General features: G+C 44.4%; 2 protein-coding genes across 3 annotated transcripts in view; one reads left to right on the top strand and one right to left on the bottom strand.

Moving 5' to 3' along the window:
- Nucleotides 1-27: 27 nt before the first annotated feature.
- Nucleotides 28-1,505, bottom strand: mrpl14 (mitochondrial ribosomal protein L14). Its single transcript, XM_056291686.1, has 3 exons — nt 1,368-1,505; nt 1,010-1,110; nt 28-692 (listed from the first exon to the last, which is right to left on the bottom strand). The coding sequence occupies exons 2-3, from the start codon at nt 1,087-1,089 to the stop codon at nt 326-328; spliced, it is 447 nt and encodes a 148-aa protein (XP_056147661.1). The 5' UTR covers nt 1,090-1,110; nt 1,368-1,505; the 3' UTR covers nt 28-325.
- Nucleotides 1,506-1,633: 128 nt separating this feature from the next.
- Nucleotides 1,634-19,027, top strand: part of tmem63ba (transmembrane protein 63Ba) — a 30,149-nt gene continuing 12,755 nt past the window's right edge. For both annotated transcript variants that reach the window (XM_056291685.1, XM_056291684.1), the window contains exons 1-10: nt 1,634-2,101; nt 12,878-13,099; nt 13,443-13,522; nt 15,618-15,659; nt 16,855-16,945; nt 17,073-17,110; nt 17,293-17,435; nt 18,061-18,112; nt 18,207-18,315; nt 18,410-18,480. In XM_056291685.1, the coding sequence (XP_056147660.1) occupies nt 12,902-13,099; nt 13,443-13,522; nt 15,618-15,659; nt 16,855-16,945; nt 17,073-17,110; nt 17,293-17,435; nt 18,061-18,112; nt 18,207-18,315; nt 18,410-18,480 (824 nt within the window). In that variant the 5' untranslated portion in view covers nt 1,634-2,101; nt 12,878-12,901. The remainder of the gene's footprint in view (nt 2,102-12,877; nt 13,100-13,442; nt 13,523-15,617; nt 15,660-16,854; nt 16,946-17,072; nt 17,111-17,292; nt 17,436-18,060; nt 18,113-18,206; nt 18,316-18,409; nt 18,481-19,027) is intronic.

Here is a 19,027-nt window from a genome sequence, read left to right as displayed (position 1 = left end):
ATATTTATTGTAAGCATAGAAAGGCCCGAGTAAAGCAAGATGACAAGAGTATAAAAAGAGGTGAAATGCTATCACATACCACCAAATTAGAGAATAATACAGACAAGTTAAATTATTTGACTAGTTTAAATCTTTAGTTAGACACAGACACTGAGACACACCATAAAATGATCACATTCAAATGTATTTTAGTTTTCTGAAAATTTCAACACTGGCGAAACAGAGCCTGTGTGCCCCAAAATCGTGAAAAGGCGAGCAACAAAAGGACAGAGAATATGAAAAACGAAGAGTAACAAGTGATCAGACTGAACACATGATATTGTAATTACACAAATTTACTGGCAATGGCCAAAATCTTGGAGAAATCTCCCTCCATTTGACGCAGATGTGTAGGTAAGGGGACCTTAATTCTTGTTCCTGTAGGATTGCCATTGTCCTCTATCAAAACAACATTGTTCGAATCAAAACGTGGAGTCATACGAGCTCCGGGCATCTTGTGTCCCACAATAAGTGCCTTCTTCTTCTGTCCTTTGATTGCAAGTAGAACTTTATCACCGACTTTCCCCACCCCATTCTTGGTGTAGACATGGATGACGCGTGGGGCTCGGTGATATGGCGTGTTTCCAAGAGCACTGTTGTCCACGACACGTACTCTTGACATTTTCTGAATGGCTGCCGCAACAGCAGATAAACTGTAAAAAAAAAATAAAAAATCAGTCGTCATCAGGGCTGTAGTAAGACTGCCACATGAATGCTGTAAAAATGCAAAATGCAACGCGATACGCTTTACACTCGGTGGAAGTGCACAGCGGAAGATGTCGGTAATAACGAACACAGGACATTGATAATGTATGTAAACTGCTAATAAGACATGTTAGCCCCTAGCTAACGGGTCTGACCTTTTAGCCGAGCGGTTAGTGATGTCGCCTTGTGGTGCAGTACACTCCGTATCGAATCCCGCACCGGGCAAGAAAATAACCGGTTACAATAAAATAACAATTCCACCTACCTGAATGACCTCTGCTGGGTCAGCGACGAGACCTCGGCGAGATGCCCGCCGAGGGACTTTGAGAGATGAAGGAGGGCCATCCCCTGGACGGAACACCAGCTCTAATGGAGAGAAATGACTCGTTAGCTTGAGCGAACACGTAGCTTAGCTAACGCTGAAACTGGACCAATGCTAACGAGCTAATGCTAAAACGAACGATTATCCGATTTGTTTTGCATGTAGTGACAAATAGGCTGCTCGGCGTTACTGTTGTCGGACTCTTCTTAAAGTACAACAATTCGCATACAGTGCAAAAAGGAGTGTGGTTCGAGTAAATCTTGAAGAGCGTCGATTAAAATAAACAAAGCCTGCTCCTCACCCCTCTAGCCAGCCACGCCAATGTCAAACCGTGACGTCACTAAAACGCGACCGGTAAATCTCAGCCAGGAGGCGGTTGAGGCAATTGCGCAGGCAAATGAATACCGCCGACGACGCGCGTTTAGAGGGTGACCCTTGAGCTTCTCGTCGCTGGCCGTGAATCGTGCGCGCCCGTTCGAACGATGCAGGCTGAAGACCCGGCGACTGCCGACAAGCTAGCCAGCGTCCATAGTCCGACGTCATAGAAACGCGCTGGACGGAGACAAACATAGACGTACGTGACATAGCGGCGCGACGCAGTGAACGCGGCGCCACCCGTGGACCGCGGAGCGCCGCGCTCCGCTTCTGTGCCGTCTACGTCTACGTTACACCCCCCTCCCGGAGGGGAGGGGGAGTGGGGAGTCTAGCCGAACAGGTTCGTCAGCGGCTGTTGTTGAACCGGCTGTCACGCAGTTAGATCGTCGTACCAGCCAGGTCCCGCAGACGCCACATCCAAGTTAGCCCCCCCCCCCAAACTGGTCGCAGTTAGCTGCTTAGCTAACGGGGGGTGTAGTCGGGGGAGACGCTCGTCGTTTGATTCGACGGAGGCGAGTGTTGGCTCCGACTTCTTCCGTAACGCTGCCGCGGACGCGGAGCCAGGACGGCTACTAGCTAACCGCTAGCGCCGCGGACGACGGCTACTTCACGCTAGCTGCTGCCGTCGCCGGGCGACCCCGCTTCTGCGCAAACGGCAAGGTAAGTTGGCTGTGCCGGCGTCGCCTTGCCCGTTTTTAACTGCCGCTCTTTTCCGCGACAGCCGGGCCGTTAATTGTGAAGGAACCCGACGTCGACCAAACGCGTCGTTAACGTTAAGTGAGCAGCAGCCGAGACTCGCTAGCTTGGCAGTAAGCTTGCCATGAGCGGCGGCAAGGTTAACCTTACAGACGGGTAACCGGCGGCCGCCTGCGGTGTCTAGCAACACCGCTCCTGCCGGGTGTTACGGCGTGTTGACGATCGCTCCGACGTGGCGACGAAAACGCCGGTGATTTTTATTGTGCATGCCGAGCACAGGACGGGCAACCGCCAAGGCTGCCGCCCAAACCGACGCCGGGGAAGTTGATACCGAAGAGCCCACCATGTTCTCCCAGTGGTTCTCAACCTTTTTGGGGGTCCTGGACCCCCTGCGTATTTTTGATCTACCCTGAGGACCCCTCCACCTGATCTTGGGGGAGGGGGTTGCAATTTGATAGAAACAGTAGAAACTGCATTTTAAATTGCATTATAGCATTTATTCACTCTAAGAGCTTTCAGTTGTAACTTAGATATGGTTAACAAAACAGAATTCTTATGCAGTAACTTTCAGATATATGCAACAACAGAATTTTTATGCAGCAACTTTTAACAACGCAAACGGGAGCGAGATCTCTTATTCAAATATACAATAAATTACACTTGTGAAACATGTAATTAGAGAAAAAAGTCCTGTTACCCTTTATAGTTTAGGTAGATAAAGGTCTCAGTCACATTTGAGTAAAATAATCCTATTTCTATAAATGTCATAGGATCTTTTTTTTTTTTTAAAGATATTTTATTTTCACGGACCCCTTGCAATTACACCACGGACCACTAGGGGTCCGCGGACACCCCCCCCCCCCCCCCCCCGGTTGAGAAACACTGCGCTAGACGCTGGTGCCGTACTGGAAAGATGGGAGAGGCGTATATTGAATTTGCTCATTAGGCAGATGCCTTCGCCCAGAGTGGCCCAACAGCTGCAAGAGAGTGTGCAGTTAGCTGAGTTCAAATGGCGCCGCCTCGCATCACACGGACCCGAATAGTCGTCACGTCGTAACCGAAAGTGCTTGTCACGTCGCCTGCAATTAGTGCAAGGGCGCCTTAGATCCTCAAGAGGCGGAGAATGGGGAGGGGGGGGGGTCAAAGTACAAAGTATATTTGCATATCATACCCTAACACTGTTAGCCATAAGCAAGGGTATGTAGATTCGTATTACATGCGTTATAAAGTACACATTATGAATTGTCTACGTGCTGGTATAGGTTGCCATCTGACACTAACCGTTGTGCAGGGTCGTGCTATTTACGGTCCCATGGGTCAGGGCTAATCGTTATGTTGGATTCCCTCGACATACGCATCATGGAGTGATTATGGTCAGTGATAATCTGCTTCTCGCCACGAGTAAACTTTTACCTTGGGCAGTCCCCATATTAGGACGAACACGATATGGTCCACAATAGAATTGCTTAACTATTCATTAGGCCCCCTTGGAGTTGAGTGACTTGGATTAGATATTGATGCAGTGCCTTTCAGACAGAGAATGATTAGTTTTACATACCTACAGTGTGCCCAGGGCCTGTCTTTTGTTCTGCCATAGGTAACATACAGGTCATTGCTTAACTTGACTTCATCTCTGACATTGAGTATGTTGATACTCAAACATTTCAGTGTTGGGAGGTTTGATCATACCTTAACTGGAAATGTAGCTGTCATTGTGGAGATATGTTACCTAATGTCCCACTCTTTGATACTCCTACGTTCGTTTTAAGATTTCAGTCAAGTTGAAGATCTTTCCCATGCAGTAGATAATAAACACATTAAAGTACATGCAGATTCCCAAACTCAGTCTTTTGTAGAGAAAGCCAAATATTACTGGCAAGTTGCAACAACATTCCCAACACATTCTTATTACAAGCATATATGATTGTTTTCAGTAGGCTTATTCAGCACTGGCAAAAGTGCTGTGGCACGTCTGTCCTTGTTGCAGTGACTCATGAGCCAGTGGAGATGAAAAAGCTAGGTGAATTGCCCAGCTGCCAAATCCTGCAGAGGAGCCATCACCCAATATGACATGACATTATTGCTCATTCAACACAAGTCTGTACCTATCATCCATTCAAAATGCAGATTAATCTGTTGATCTCTGTGTGCACATGAATTTGATTCTGGCCTGAGGTCTAAAGGCCTTTACACACCGGAGACATGACGAAAATGCGAAATACTCCCCTGCAGTTATTGCGCATCAAAACTATTCATACAGGCAGCACACGGAAATCAATTTGCCGATTTGTCGTCCGTTTTGAGCGGTTGTGGTTGTCGGTCACACACAAGCAATTGTTGGGTTTTGCGACAGGAAAATGTACACTGAAGTCCACAGAAAGATAAATAAATGTCTTCACTTAATTGTCTCACTTGTACATGTTATCATGGTTTAGTAGACAAATACGGAGGAAGAACATTGGTATACATGGTATATTTGTATACCGTGAAATATGAATTGAGGTTTTTAATAAATTGTCCATTGATTTACATTCAATGCCTGTCTCCTGACTCACTGCCAGCCAGACAGCATCACTCTTGTGGGGCAGTTTGTAGTTTTCATAAACAGTGTTGTACAATAATGGCTGGTTAGACATAGCAACAGTCAAAGTTTCCTCCATCCTGGCTCACTAAGAAAACTACAGCCAAGTAGGGTCAACCACACACACTTCTTTGCTATTAGTTGAGGCTGCGGATTTGCCGGTCAGAGTTCACCAAAGTTGAATTCCACGCTAAGCAAAGATGCGAATTTCCTTGGCCACCGGAAGCAAATATTTTATTTGCCTTTGTGCTCGCATAGCATCAAAGTGAAGGGGAGGCGACTAATGTTAATTTCACGCATGTGTGACTGTGACCATACCCTCGCAGTAGAGATGACAGTGGACTTCAGGAAGTCTCCCAACACTCGTGCGAATTAGTTGCACGAGAAAAAAAAAAAGCCTCCGGTGTGTAAAGGCCTTAAAGCTCGGCCATTTAACTGCAGTGTATTGCAAAGAAATGTGTTCAGACTTTTGCCTTGTTCAGACTATCAGCCCAAATCCATCTTTTAGCATATCCATATTGTATCCAGATGGATTTTAGAAAGTCTGGACAATTGGATCTGAACCACATTCGGAGTTGGTTTGAATTGGGTTTCCGATCGGATTAATACGGACGTGTCTCAGTCCGGATGCTGTGGCCATCCAAATCAGATTTCAAGCTGTCTTTTGCATCGCTCACAATGCGACACACACACAATGACAAATCCAGAGTGACGGAAGCGGAGCCCGCCATAACTGCAACACGGAACATCGCAATGTATACCACCCTCCTCCATTGCTGAGTTTGTCTGGTGCAACGGAGGAGTCCTGCACTGTGACTTGACAGCGCAGTTGTGTGGAGGGCGAGATGATGGATCTCCATTTCTCATGCTTTCGCGTTGGTAAACTGCCTCAGCAGCATACGTAGTTACTCATACCTACGTCATTATCACAGCAACCCATCACAAATCCTATCTGATCACTTGCACATAACAGGTGCGGACAGTCTTTCTTAAAGATCTGATATGAGAAACATCCGATTTGCCTGCAGTCTGAACAACCCCTTTATTTCTCCTGAGTGAATTTATTTAACCGCTTTCTGCACCTCCTATGGTGTGTTCTGAAGGCGGGCGGATATTTTGACAACTGTGTTATTTCAGCATGAAAGAAATTTTAGAGAGAAAGTGATATTGTAGATAATACTGCTCAGATTCATTACAGCCTGGTGACATCCACCCATTTAATATGCTGGTTGCACTTGATATTTCCAATGGAAAGTCCTGATTCTGTTCTTTCTGCTTTGTTATTTACTACACTCTGTTGTCCGTATCGCATATTTGAAGGGACATGATTACGACAGAGATCAGCAGAGGGCTTTGACATCATCGACATCCTCACAATCCTGTGATAACCAAAGCCCAGGTGTTGCTGAGCCCCGTTTACGTTGTCAATGATTTATTTGCAATCCATGTGGCCAATAGCTGCAATTCTAGATTATCAGACAAGTCTCTTTTTTTATCTGAGGAATTTTCTGCTTTGTCGGCCAGCTCTTGTCAACAGCAAAAATATTGTCAGGCCGATTATAGCTATCCTTAAATGGTGTTGCCGTTCTTATTCTCGGATGACTACCACCCTGAGAAAAGTTTGTTTTTAACTCAAGTGCAAGTTCCACCTCATTTGACCTGAGAAGCTTTATAGTTTACGCTGTGTATTCTTATGATTCACCTTTCTATCAACACCTCTGTTGACTTTTTTTTTTTTTTTTTTTGAAGGGCTTGCCTGGGTATCTGTTAAGAAACAGCAACAACTTAGACCTGATTAGAACTGTAGCTGAGTCGTTTGTCAACCTGAAAGACATTTTGTTTGGATCATGGGTGACCTCGCTTGGCTACGACCTCTTGACAGTGTTAATAGAGGTTTTTTTTGAGTTGCCATCCAATTGATTTATGTAAAGCGGTTATGTTCTCTTGTGTCATTAGAGTAGGCAGCTATTTGTGAGCATACAGAAGTTGTCAGGATTTGGAGTTTTACCCAGCTACATAATCACAAGTGTGTCTTTGAATCAGGGACACTTGCCTAATCGCAGTTCAGTTGTCATCAATTTTTTTGAGTTGTATGTTGTTGTAACAGAACTTAAAGCCAGTTGAACTAACTACTGTGAAGGAAATACTGGCAGCAATTTTACATTTTTGGTTATAGTGTTTAATTTATTCAGGCATGCGAAGAGAGCAGGCAATTAGTTGACAATGAATCCGCTCATGGCAGTGTTCCTTGTCATTTCAGTTTTAGAAAGGACTTGTTTGAAGAACTTTTCAAAAATCACAATAGGGGCGCCTCCATAGCCAGATGGTTACAGCGCATACCGCATGGTCGCAGCTCTCACCAGTTCGATTCCAGCTGGTGACCTTTGTTGCATGTCTTACCCCTCTCTCTCTCTCTCCCAATTTCCTGTCTACCTCTTCGCTATCACTGTCTAATAAAGGTGCAAATTTTATATGAAAAAATAGGTGAAAAAAATCACAACAAAAATAAAAAAGGGGCTTAATTAGGGGCCAACTGATATGGGTTTTTTTTTCAAGGCCAATAGTAATCAAGGAGACCGATAACCGATATTTGGAAACGATGTACATTTGCAGTGAAAAAGAAAATCTTGGTGTCAATTTAGAGTAACACAAACTTCAACACAAAACTTTGTTGAAATACCTTTAAGCATATGTTTAATTAAGAGAACTTTCAACATTATCTTAAAACAAAAAGTGCAGGGAGCACCCACCAGCCAGAACTAACTATGTAGCCTATTAATTTTTTTTCTAGTCAACTGGCTAAATTATGGATCAACAAATGAACTTGTTGACATTCGCTATCACATTCAAGTTAGCGCTACGAGGCTTAACATTAGCTTGTGTTATTATGAGCATCGGTTCCGTAGCTAACTAAAATTGAAGGAGTGTCTCTATTTATTTATGTATATATGTCTGTCCTTCGATTTTCTTGACAAGCGTTCATCCAACTGACTTCACACTAGGTGGGTGTCTTGCCGAGGACCCAAGAAAGTGCAGTGTGGAGTGTGAAGTGTTTGGATGAGCTGTAAGCAGTAAAGTTTTCAGCGAATTTAGTCATAAAACTTTGAATCACTGCTTCTGCTTCATCACTTCCTGTGGAGTCAACGAATGGAAACATGAACAGTGCCACTCTGCTATTGCAGCCCACATTATGGTCGGAGGGGGATCACATCCGTATTCCTTCAAGTGTTGTGTGAAGTTGTTTGGCTGGGCGGGCACTCCACTAGAAACATGTAAAAACTCCTTCAGGCAAGTAATGTTATGTTCGTGATATGGTAGCTAAAACAAGTTCCAGTTGGACCGGAGGGTGTGCTCCAATTATTGGGGCATCACATTGCTCAGCCTCCCTGGGAAAGTCTACTCTAGGGTGCTGGAAAGGAGGCTCCGACCAATTGTCGAACCTCGGATCCAGGAGGAACAATGCGGATTCCGTCCTGGCCGTGGAACAACGGACCAACTCTTTACCCTTGCGGAAGTGCTGAGGGAGGCATGGGAGTTTGACCAGCCAGTTTACATGTGTTTTGTGGACTTGAAGAAGGCTTATGACCGTGTACCCTTGGGCACTCTGTGGGGGGTACTGTGGGAATATGGGATACCGGGGCAGTTGCTACAAGCCATCCAGTCCTTGTATAACCAAAGTGAGAGCTGTGTCCGCATTCTCAGCACAAAGTCAAACAAGTTTTCCGTGGGTGTTGGACTTTGCCAAGGTTGTCCCTTGTCTCCGATTCTGTTTATGATTATTCATGGACAGGATCTCAAGGTGCAGCCAAGGGGAGGAGTGTGTTCATTTTGGAAACCTTAGAATTGCATCTCTGCTCTTCGCAGATGATGTGGTTTTGTTGGCTTCATCAGAACGTGACCTCCACCGCACACTGAGGAGTTTTGCAGCTGAGTGTGAAATGGCCGGGATGAGAGTCAGCACCTCCAAGTCTGAGGGAATGGTCCTCCACCGGAAAATGGTGGATTGCCCCCTCCGGGTTGGAGATGAGTTGTTGTCTCAAGTGAAGGAGTTCAAGTATCTTGGGGTCTTGTTCAAGAGTGAGGGTAGGATGGAGCCGGAGATTGACAGGCGGATTGGTGCAGCATCAGCAGAAATGTGGACGTTGTATCAGACCGTTGTGGTGAAGGGGGAGTTGAGCTGGAAGGCAAAGCTCTCAGTTTACCAGTCAATCTTTGTTCCAACCCTCACCTATGGTCATGAGCTTTGGGTAATGACCGAAAGGGTGAGATCAAGGATACAAGCGGCTGAAATGAGTTTGCTCCGGAGGGTGTCTGGGCTAAGCCTTAGAGATAGGGTGAGGAGCTCGGACATCCGAAGGAAGCTCAGAGTAGAGCTGCTGCTCCTTCGCGTTGAAAGGAGCCATAATTAGGATGCCTTCTGAGCGAAGGTGCCCAGGTACAACTGGGAGGGGACCCCGGGGTACACCCACAACTCGCTGGAGGGACTACATGTCCAATCTGGCCTAGGAACACCTTGGGATCCCCCAGGAGGAGCTGGAGGGTGTTGTTGGGGAGAGGGATGTCTGGAGTGCCCTATTTAACTTGCTGCCACTGCAACCCGACCCCGGAGAAGCGGCTGATGAGGAGATGGACTGGCACCAACATTACTCAAAGATATAGCTATTGCTACATGAATAAACTCTTTTATCTTGTTATAGTTAACTGTATATTACTGTAACAAAATGCATTATTTGGGCATTGTCAGTGGCATAACTGGGAAACTGGGCATGCTTATCATCATAGAACTAGACCATAAGATTGTGGTGTTTTTGCAACTTCAGTGTAGAGGGTTGTGATGTTTATTGCAACTTCAGCAATATCTGCTGTCTTACCTTCGAAACACAGCTCCGCTCGCTCACCGGAGCTGTTCCAGTGTGCAAATGCGTTCCTCCGTTCCGGTCTGTGGCATAGTAGCCTTTAGTGTTGATAAGACCAATAAGAGAGTGCTTTGGGCGGGACAGTGCTCGAGACCTCTGGGGGGTGACTACAGACAGTGAGAGGCGGCTACATCACAGCCAAAGTAACACATTTTAAAATTAATTTGTTTCATTGGCAATTGGATAAAAAAAAAATCTGATAATCGTAAAAATGCTGAATATCAGATCCGATAATCGGCTAGGCCGATAATCGTTTGACCCCTAGACTAAATGCATATGTGTATTGCCACTAACTAGGTAAATTTTTAAGCGAGGTGGAAATGTTTTGTGTTGCAGTGGGTCACATAAAAGTAATGTTCACACTTTTAGACTATATTATAAGTATTAAGTACTGCAAGTACCTACAATTTCATTGAGGTGGTCATCAGAGTTCTGATAATCATGTTCTTTCTTTCTTTCTTTCTTTCTTTCTTTCTTTCTTTCTTTCTTTCTTTCTTTCTTTCTTTCTTTCTCTCTCTCTCATCCTTTCTTTTAATTTCTTTCTGTCTCTCTGTCCCTGCCTTGCAGACATTTAGCTGTAGTGTTTATGCATTCCTGAAAAGTGGGCAAACCTCATTATTGTGCGCTTTGTAAAGTGGCGTCACCATGTTTTGAACACTGTCCAGGCAAGTTAAACGGCAAACCTACCCTGAGATGAGTTTAAAATGGACAGGCATGTGATTTCCTCCCCCATTGCCTTCATGCCCTTTGTGTTTGTTTGTATTTTGAAAATGAGTGCCAGACTGGTGGCACTATAGCAACCAGCGTAGGGAGAAACAGTGCCACAATATTTCAGTTGTACAGAGTCATGCTGTAGTTGTAAATATATGTTGGAAGTATCATTGTTCAGTAGTACACCCACCACTTCAGCAGAGGCATTTGGCCTTACAAGGGTTACTGTAGTCAGGACTACACCAGTTGTATTTATTTATAGTACTTTTAATGAAGTGGGCTACAGAGATGAAAGGACTAAGGCCGGTTAAATGCAACAGCTTGCCACGGTAAAACAAAGATTAAGGGAACAAGTGCAACACAAGCACCAGGCCAGTCTGGATGAGAGAGCAAATGTCAGACTGCAGGAAAATAGACAAAAAATGGCCACGTCATGTTTTTAAGACAAGCTAATGACACTGATCAGCCAAAACTTTACGACCACTCACATGTGAATCGAATACCGTTGGTCATCTCCAAACAAGGGCAAATGTCAAGGTCCGGGTAGATTAGATAGTAAGCAAACAATCAGTCAGTTCTCGCAGTCACCGTGTTGGATGCAGGAGAAATGAGCAGGAGTAAAGACCTGAGTGACTTTGACAAGGGCTGAATTGTTATAGCCAGACGACTGGGTCAGAGCATCGCTGAAACGGCAAGGCTTGTGGGGTGCTCCCGGTCAGCAGTGGTGAGTACCTACCGACAGTGGTCCAAGGAGGACAATCGCAAACTGGCGACAGTGTGTTGGGCACCCCAAGGGCAACGAAGGATATCCCGTCTGGTCTGAACTGACAGAAGGTCTACTATGGCACAGTCCGGTTGAGCATATGTAGGCTTTGCTGGACCGACGAGTCCAATCCACAGCAGCTCCATCTTGTGACTTACAGGACTTGAAGGATCTGCTGCTAATTTTTTGGTGCCAAATACCACAGGACACCTTCAGGGGTCTTTTAGAGTCCATGCCTTGGCGGGTCGGTGCGGTTTTGGCAGCACACGGAGGACCAACAGTACATTAGGCAGTTGGTCGTAATGTTTTGGCTCATTAGTGTAGCTGTGTCTTAAGCCTGTGCTTAAATTCTTAGTCAGTCTCTGTTTGTGTTACAGGAAATATGTTCCACAGGGAGGGAGCGGTGTAGGAAAAGACCGTGCGCCCAGCTGTTTTCTTCTTTTTTCTATTTAGGGAAACCTGCATCCTGTGAGCAGCGAGTATTGGCTGACTCAGAGAGCAAGCAAATCAGATATATTGATGTGCAACGTTATCTTAATAGAGTTGCACTTTACCACCAGTAGTTGGGAAATAGAAATGTTTGATGTAAACGTGCAGCCGTTGAAAATTAGAGAGGGATTGCTCCATTAATTTATGTGTAAGTTCTGTATTTTTATCTACTTGAACTGTTTGATTCTGGCATTGTGGTAGAGGATTACCCCACTCTGCCAAGTCCCATCATACATTGAGTAGTAATTAATTTAGAGGTTTTTTTTTTATTGTTTAGACGTTAGCCTTTTTCAGATGTCTTTGCTGACTGTCTAGTTGTTCAAAATACATAGCCACGGACCCAAGAACATCCAGCGGTGTCTTTTTCTTTTTTTACATATAGGGCACAGGGGGCATGTTGTCTCTTCCACGGGTTGAGACTGGTCCATTCGAACCCACTGTCCACTATCAGTCTATTGTTCAGCTCCGGCAGCCTCCTTCTCCAGTGATGTCACGGCATTCCAGGGAGAGATAAATGAGTTAGTGTTAGGGCAGATGCGCAGTATCATGAATGCAGGGGCGTAGTGGGTCGAGGGGCACAATTATAAGCTAGATGGTGCGAATCCACTCTGCAAGACTCACCAGACAACCGGCATGTCCTCCACGAGTCAGATTCGGTATGGCTCTCATGTTTATTTTCTGGAAAAATGGGTTCACCTTCCAAAGTACAGGGATGAATGGGTGCTGCTGTCAGGTAAATAAGACATTATGAAGTGCATCCTCTTCTTTTTTTTCCCCTTTGTTAACTGGCGTTCAAAGGATTGACAAGAGTAAGAGAGTTAACTGCACTGCTTCACGTCTTGTGGCTTAGCATCCAAATTGAGCTGGTATTTGTTGTAGCGCTGTTCAGATAATAGATTAAACCAGCTGAAGGGCTCAGATATTTTGCAATCCCAAGGGTCGGTGCAGGCCATGTTGTGTATTTTCCAGTGTCACAAATTGATGGCTCGCCAAAATGACTAAATGTGTTGATTGATTGAGAGATTTATTTATGTGGTCTAATTCTAGGAATACAATTAACATTTCAGTCAGTTCTTTATGATCAAGATACTAAATAAAATAGGTTATTGAAGTGTAAATTTCTTGTGTAGCATAGTTAGTGAAGACTAGGATTCCCATCTTGAGTAACTGAGTGCACCCTGTGCATACTCCCAAATAATTTAATCACTTTAAGCAACACGGTTTCCACCCGGGTGACCAGAAAACCTGATTAATTTAGGATTGTCTTACCCTCTTTGCAGACACTCAACATGTTGGAGTGAGTAATGCAGCGAGTGCTGATTTTAATGATGGGCATTTCGGCGGCCCATGCGTGTGTCGGCTCGGGGAGCTGCCCCACCGAGCAGGCCAACATCAGCTCCAGGGACTACTGCTACTCGGCGCGAATCCGCAGCACTGTGCTCCAGGGTTTGCCCTTTGGCGGGGTGCCAACTGTCCTCGCCCTTGACTTCATGTGCTTCTTGGTGAGTCCTTTTTATCAAACACAAAAGCAGTCAGTGGTCAGATTTGGGGTGATGGTGGGATGACATTGATTCCATCGACATCACTGGCAGATGTAGATACAGATTTCGGCCCATGTATAACATCTTTTGTACACCATTCAGGAAAATGTAGATACGCTGGCTGTAATATAATCCATCAATGAATTCTAATGTCTTGACAATATCAGCAAATATATTTTACCATGACAAAATTTAAAGTGTATTTTGCATTGACAAAAAAAAAAAAAAAAAACTTCCCCAGCTCTGTGTAGTAAGTGAGAGTGAAATGTTTTGTCAACTGTTGTGTGTTTTACTATCTTCCCAGGGACTGCTGTTTGTATTCTCCATCTTGCGGAAGGTTGCATGGGACTATGGGCGTCTTGCGTTAGTGACTGATGCAGACAGGTAAGCGAGTGTTATAAAAGCTATCACAAAACTAGCACGAACGCTCAGTAGGTGGTCACGGTATTCTTTTTTTATCTTGAATACATAAACATATATGCATGTGGTGTTTATAATTTATGGCTGTGTAGAATAAATATACATTCAGATTATTCTGCAATATCCCCTTTAGGGCTGAACGATATTGGAAAAAAAGTCAACATTGATGGAGATTATTGCAATATTAAAGAATTAAAACACGGTTAAAGCTTTTTAAGCTCCATTTGCAAAGAATGTATCTCACTACAAATGAAAACGGTGATTCTAGAGGGGAGAAATAAGCCAGTTGACCAAGAAGTCATTAAATCTGATTATTTTTCAGATGGCGCTAGAATATTTTTCTTTACGGCTAGTCCAGAAAAAGTTCACCTTGCTAGATGTAGCTGCAGGGAGTTCTCTATCAAGCAGTAAGAGCCTAACATGACTGATGAGCCCAGTTTTCTTGCATCCTTTGCGATGTGACTGCTGGACTGTGTATATAGTGGTCGATTCTGAAATGATGTATTTTTAATCCCTAATCTCCATGCAGTACAAGTAATGAGTAAAATGAGCCATTTATTGAAAGCTTTGATCTATTTTCTAGCAATATGTCATTCATTTTGCCCCCGTTTGATTTGAAATTGCTTTTCTGACATTCTGATTTTCTGTACATTTTAGCATGCATGTAGCACGGTCAGGAATCAGGAACAATTTATTTGTCACTTCATCTTATGTACCACATACACGAAAGAAACAAAATTCTGCGCCCCTCCAGTCCACAGCAGTGCAACACAAACACACATCCAAAAGCCTCCAAAAACAACACCACCAAAAACATACAAAAACAGAGAACAAAGCAAAAAATAAAAACCCACAAACAACACGGTCCACCCAGTGGAACACAGTCCAAAAACTCCATCGTCCAGAGAACGAACACCAGCCAGGCCAGGATGACTGTCTGCATGGGCTAGCAGTTAGCTTAGCCTGCCTGGTAAAAGCTACAGTAGATAGTTTCTCATTAATATACTCATTAGAATATTTTCAGACTAAGCAGTATATGACACTGAAAACCTAGGTAGCAGTGAGAAGTAAGATTTAGGGCTGCAGACAGGAAGGTCAGTATCAGCAGTTTTACTTAAAGTGGTCATGCTACTCTCATGACGTGATCACATGGTTGGCTTGATAACTCATTGCATGGTTTGTCCAGCACAAGACTGATGGGTCAAATCACTTCTCGGATTAACCTCTAATGGAGAAAATGGAAGTAAATAGATAATGACTAACACAATTTTCTCTCAAGTAGCTTTCCCTTAGGCTATGCCACACCAAAGCCACTGACGTCACCCAACACCCTTTCAATGTACTTCCCCTGCTACTGCAAGACAGACCCCACTGTACTGATGTTTTCACAGTGATATGTGTAAAATCCTCAAGGATGAATGTGAGCATAACGGTTAAATAAACAGATGAACAGATATCTTTTCTATGGAAACAACCAGACAAGCAACCTGTCCTACGGTTCCTTATATCACAGGATGGGGGGGGGGGGGGTCAGATGCTGCTCTAGGTCTCTTTTTTTTAACCCCAGTACATGACACAGACAGCCAAAGCCTACATCCCCTTTCTTTCTTTCTTTGTCTGATGTTGCTGCTTCACTATTTGTGCAGCTGCGTATGTGTGTAGAGAAAGTGTGTGGGGGGGGCGGGGGGAATTGCAGCACAGGCGACTTTTGTAACAGACAGAAAATGTGGTCAGTGGTCTCATGACAGCATCAAAACAGTGCTGATTCAACACGGGTGTCTTGTCTTTCGCATGGCTTGTAAAGCTTGAAAGGTTGAGTAATGGCACCAATTACCAATGTGTTGGTCCCCCGATGATATGGCCTTCATCCCTGCTGTGTGTAAATGGTATTTTGTTTGATGATGTGCACTCACCACTTTTTGGCACACCTGATGGGATGTTTAGAAAAGTCTTACAATTATCTAAAATAAGCTGACAGGTGCCCTGACTCGGTACGCAGGGTTGGTTCTTCCTCTATACCAAGTTGACTGCCTTTATTTTGTTTCCCTTTTTTGACCAGGCGAATGGATCAGCGCTACAGCCGCCTGGATGATCGAGAATAGTATGTTGTCTCCTCGTACTGTAGCACCATTATGTTTTGTTTTTGTTTTTTCCCCTACCTTCCCTTTTCTCCAGTTTTCTAACTCTCAGTTTCTACCTAGGCTGCTGTGGGTTTAAGCTTCTCTTGCTCTTGGTGGTGAAGCGGTTCTTCCCCCCTCTCCTCCAGGCATTTCGCAATGCTAGGCCCCTAATTACGCTCTTCTTATTGCTCTGGTCTACGTCTCTTGTTGGGTTTCTCTGTCTCTCTCACCGTCCTAATCAGATCTGTGTGTGCTAATCTGTGTGTTGACCTCTTTTGTCAAGTACGGGCTTCTTCTGTGTGAGCGCACCACATGACACGCACAGGCAGGATGCTTACAGGGAGAGGTAATGCTCACCTGACCTGTGGATGTAGCGGAGAAGACCCCAGTAGGTCACAAAACGTGCATCTAGTTTATTAGAACGGAGATGAGCTTTCCTCGGCTATCAAGGAATGTAGGAGCAGAAGCTTGATGGTGAAATATCACCGTGGGCTCTCTCCTCGTTCCATTGGAGATCTCAGAGGACCCCGGGGGGCGTCATCCTGTAAAGTAGTGTCACACCATCAAGAATCCAGCAGAACGCATGTCCCTGGTCATATTGCCTTGTCCCAGTGCAAATTCACAAAGTGCAGCCAGATTTGATGTGTACAAGATGAGATTTTTAATGCTGACGTCCATCAAATGGAGTCCTGAGCCGTCGAACCCATGACTCTGCTGGTGTCTTGATATCAGTGTGTTTCTGTTGTATTTCATCTATGCCATATATACTCCCTTCTGTAGATCTCATCCAGACTTCGCTTCCTAACCCTGATTCACATCCTTTGTTCTGCCAGAGCTGTTGTGTTAACTGTTGTGTGTAAAACTTGTGTAAGCCATCCTCATAACCTTCTGATGCGGCATGTAATGAGACTTTAGAGAATCACCGTCTTTTCTTTGGTTGGCTGGTTTACCAGCTAAAGTCCTGTGTGTAAACGGGGTGAACGGGAATGAATCTCTACTGTCCGTTTCAAGGCACGCATTTGTGTTTTATGTTTCCTACTCTTTCGTGTTGGTGTTCACAGTCCCAAAGTTGAGCCAACAAAAACAAAACTAGCTAACTCTCCCCTTACCGCTGTGATGGCGTTGGAGTCGCTTAGCATCATGCAAATGCCGTGTGGTGTTGTTTTTCATGCACAGTGTGGCCTCTGCCATGACGTCGGAAACACCTGAACGCTACGAGCGCCTCACCTCGGTGTCCAGCTCGGTGGACATAGAGCAACGAGACACTGTAAGTAGACCATTCTTCTTTCTGGATTAACTGAAGGCGCCATGTCCTCTCAGCCGTCAGTGGGCTCCATGTGAAAGCTGATAGAATGCTCTAGATATAAGTCGCTAATCTCTCTCCCCTCCATTAGGGCTTCTGCTCCTGGTTAACTGCTATCTTCCGAATCAAGTAAGTCAAACAGTGACAGTCTGAATCATGTATCAAAAGAAATTTGAGTATAGTAGCTTAGAGCTGTTTTCCATCAAGTAGTCATTTTTATGGTAATTTACATTCTACCATTTACTGAGTTTGGTGCATTCGCGTCGGAAAACGCTTCGGTGGGTCTCACTCTGCTGCGTGACTCTCCACAGGGACGAGGAGATAAGGGAGAAGTGTGGCGAGGACGCAGTGCACTACCTCTCATTCCAGCGCCACATCATAGGCCTGCTGGTGGTGGTGGGGGTACTCTCCGTGGGCATCATCCTACCCGTCAACTTCTCTGGAAACCTCCTTGGTGAGTTGTGTGGTGGGAAGTCAACACCAGGCAGCTACTAGTGCTCGATGTTGGGCTTTCATTGTTATTTTCTTATCAGATAATTTTGGCGGGTAACAAAGTGAGTTGTTGGGGGGTTTATTTCTATTTAAAGGAATGAAGTGAAATTTCCAATGCATTTTGGATGAAAAAGTATTATTCCTCTCCTAGACCCCATGTATCTGTATTTTTTCTCTCCCTTGAGTAAAGTTATTTCAGCTGAAACGTTGCCCTTTATCTTTATTAACGGTTTAAATCACACAAGTCAAATTATTTAATGTTTAATTTGTATTGCCCCGATGGCAATGTTGGATAAAAGATGAAAATCTCTCATTTATATGCGTCAAATTGATAATTTTTCTTAATCGTGTTTTTGCAAATGATTGATTTAATGATGATTTAATAAGAATTCATTTATGGTGTTTTCCTCTTTGCCCTAATATCTATCACATGACTCTTTGGCTTTTCTTTTTTTAAAGCATTATTTCTTCTTTATACACAACCACCACATAAACTGTAACGTACCTAGTAAATTAGACTACGGCGCACAAAAATACAGAGCTGCTGTATGATGTGAAATGTCTTGTCTGTTGAATTTGCCCTGCAGATAACAACGCCTACAGTTTCGGGCGAACCACTATTGCAAATTTAGATGCCAAGTGAGTAATTACGGCTTCATTTCAGTAGTTTGGTTTGATATTGTTATGACTCTTTAATGTGTTGACGGTGTCGATCCCCCTGTGTTTCCCCCAGTAACACACTGCTATGGCTGCACACCACTTTTGCGTTCCTCTACCTGTTGCTGACTGTGTACAGCATGAGACGGCACACCTCCAAGATGCACTACAAAGAGGATGACCTGGTGGGCAGCATGGGTTCATAATGCATACACATGTGGCTGCTTTTTACTTCATCATGTTGCTGATCATTACTGTCTTGCCCCTGTCTCCATTAAGGTGAAACGCACTTTATTTGTCAATGGAATCTCCAAATATGCAGAGGAGAAACACATAAAGCAACACTTCGAGTAAGCACTCTTCCATCATCTTTCACACACCACATCCCCGACATGATAGTTTATACAGAAAAGAGTTGAAGTCCTCATGTGTAACTGTGTGAAAATCGCACAGGGGCAGCTATCTTGAGTGGTCCCATCATTTGGGTCATGACTCCTTCCGTCTGCTGCCAGTCATGTTGGCTCTGTGCCGGCACCAGACAATGGCGAGCCTATATGTTTAATTTTCCATAATAGAAGCCAGATGAGCAGGATTATGCAAGTCATGTGTCAGGATTGTTTAAGATTAGGGAGGATCCAGCTGGCCCTTCTTATCTTATCTAGGCTCCATTGCGGTGTGTATACTTATCTGGAAATACCCCCCTACTGATCTACCATTTCTAATGAAACCCCACACTTACCAAAGAGACTCTTAGACAGTTGAATCCCGTCCTCCATGAGATTATTTCACTCATGGCTAATTGCAGGGGTGTAATAGCAGGCCAGTGGTTTTTTTCTGATCTAAATTTACCCTAATGTTGCTGTCTGGTGTGTTTATATAGGTTTAGGCATATTGAAA

The sequence above is a fragment of the Lampris incognitus genome, chromosome 13 (genome assembly GCF_029633865.1).
Source record: "Lampris incognitus isolate fLamInc1 chromosome 13, fLamInc1.hap2, whole genome shotgun sequence".
NCBI classification, from domain to species: Eukaryota; Metazoa; Chordata; class Actinopteri; order Lampriformes; family Lampridae; genus Lampris; species Lampris incognitus.
Note: the sequence above shows the minus strand (reverse complement) of the source record. Positions and strands in the feature narration are given on the sequence as shown.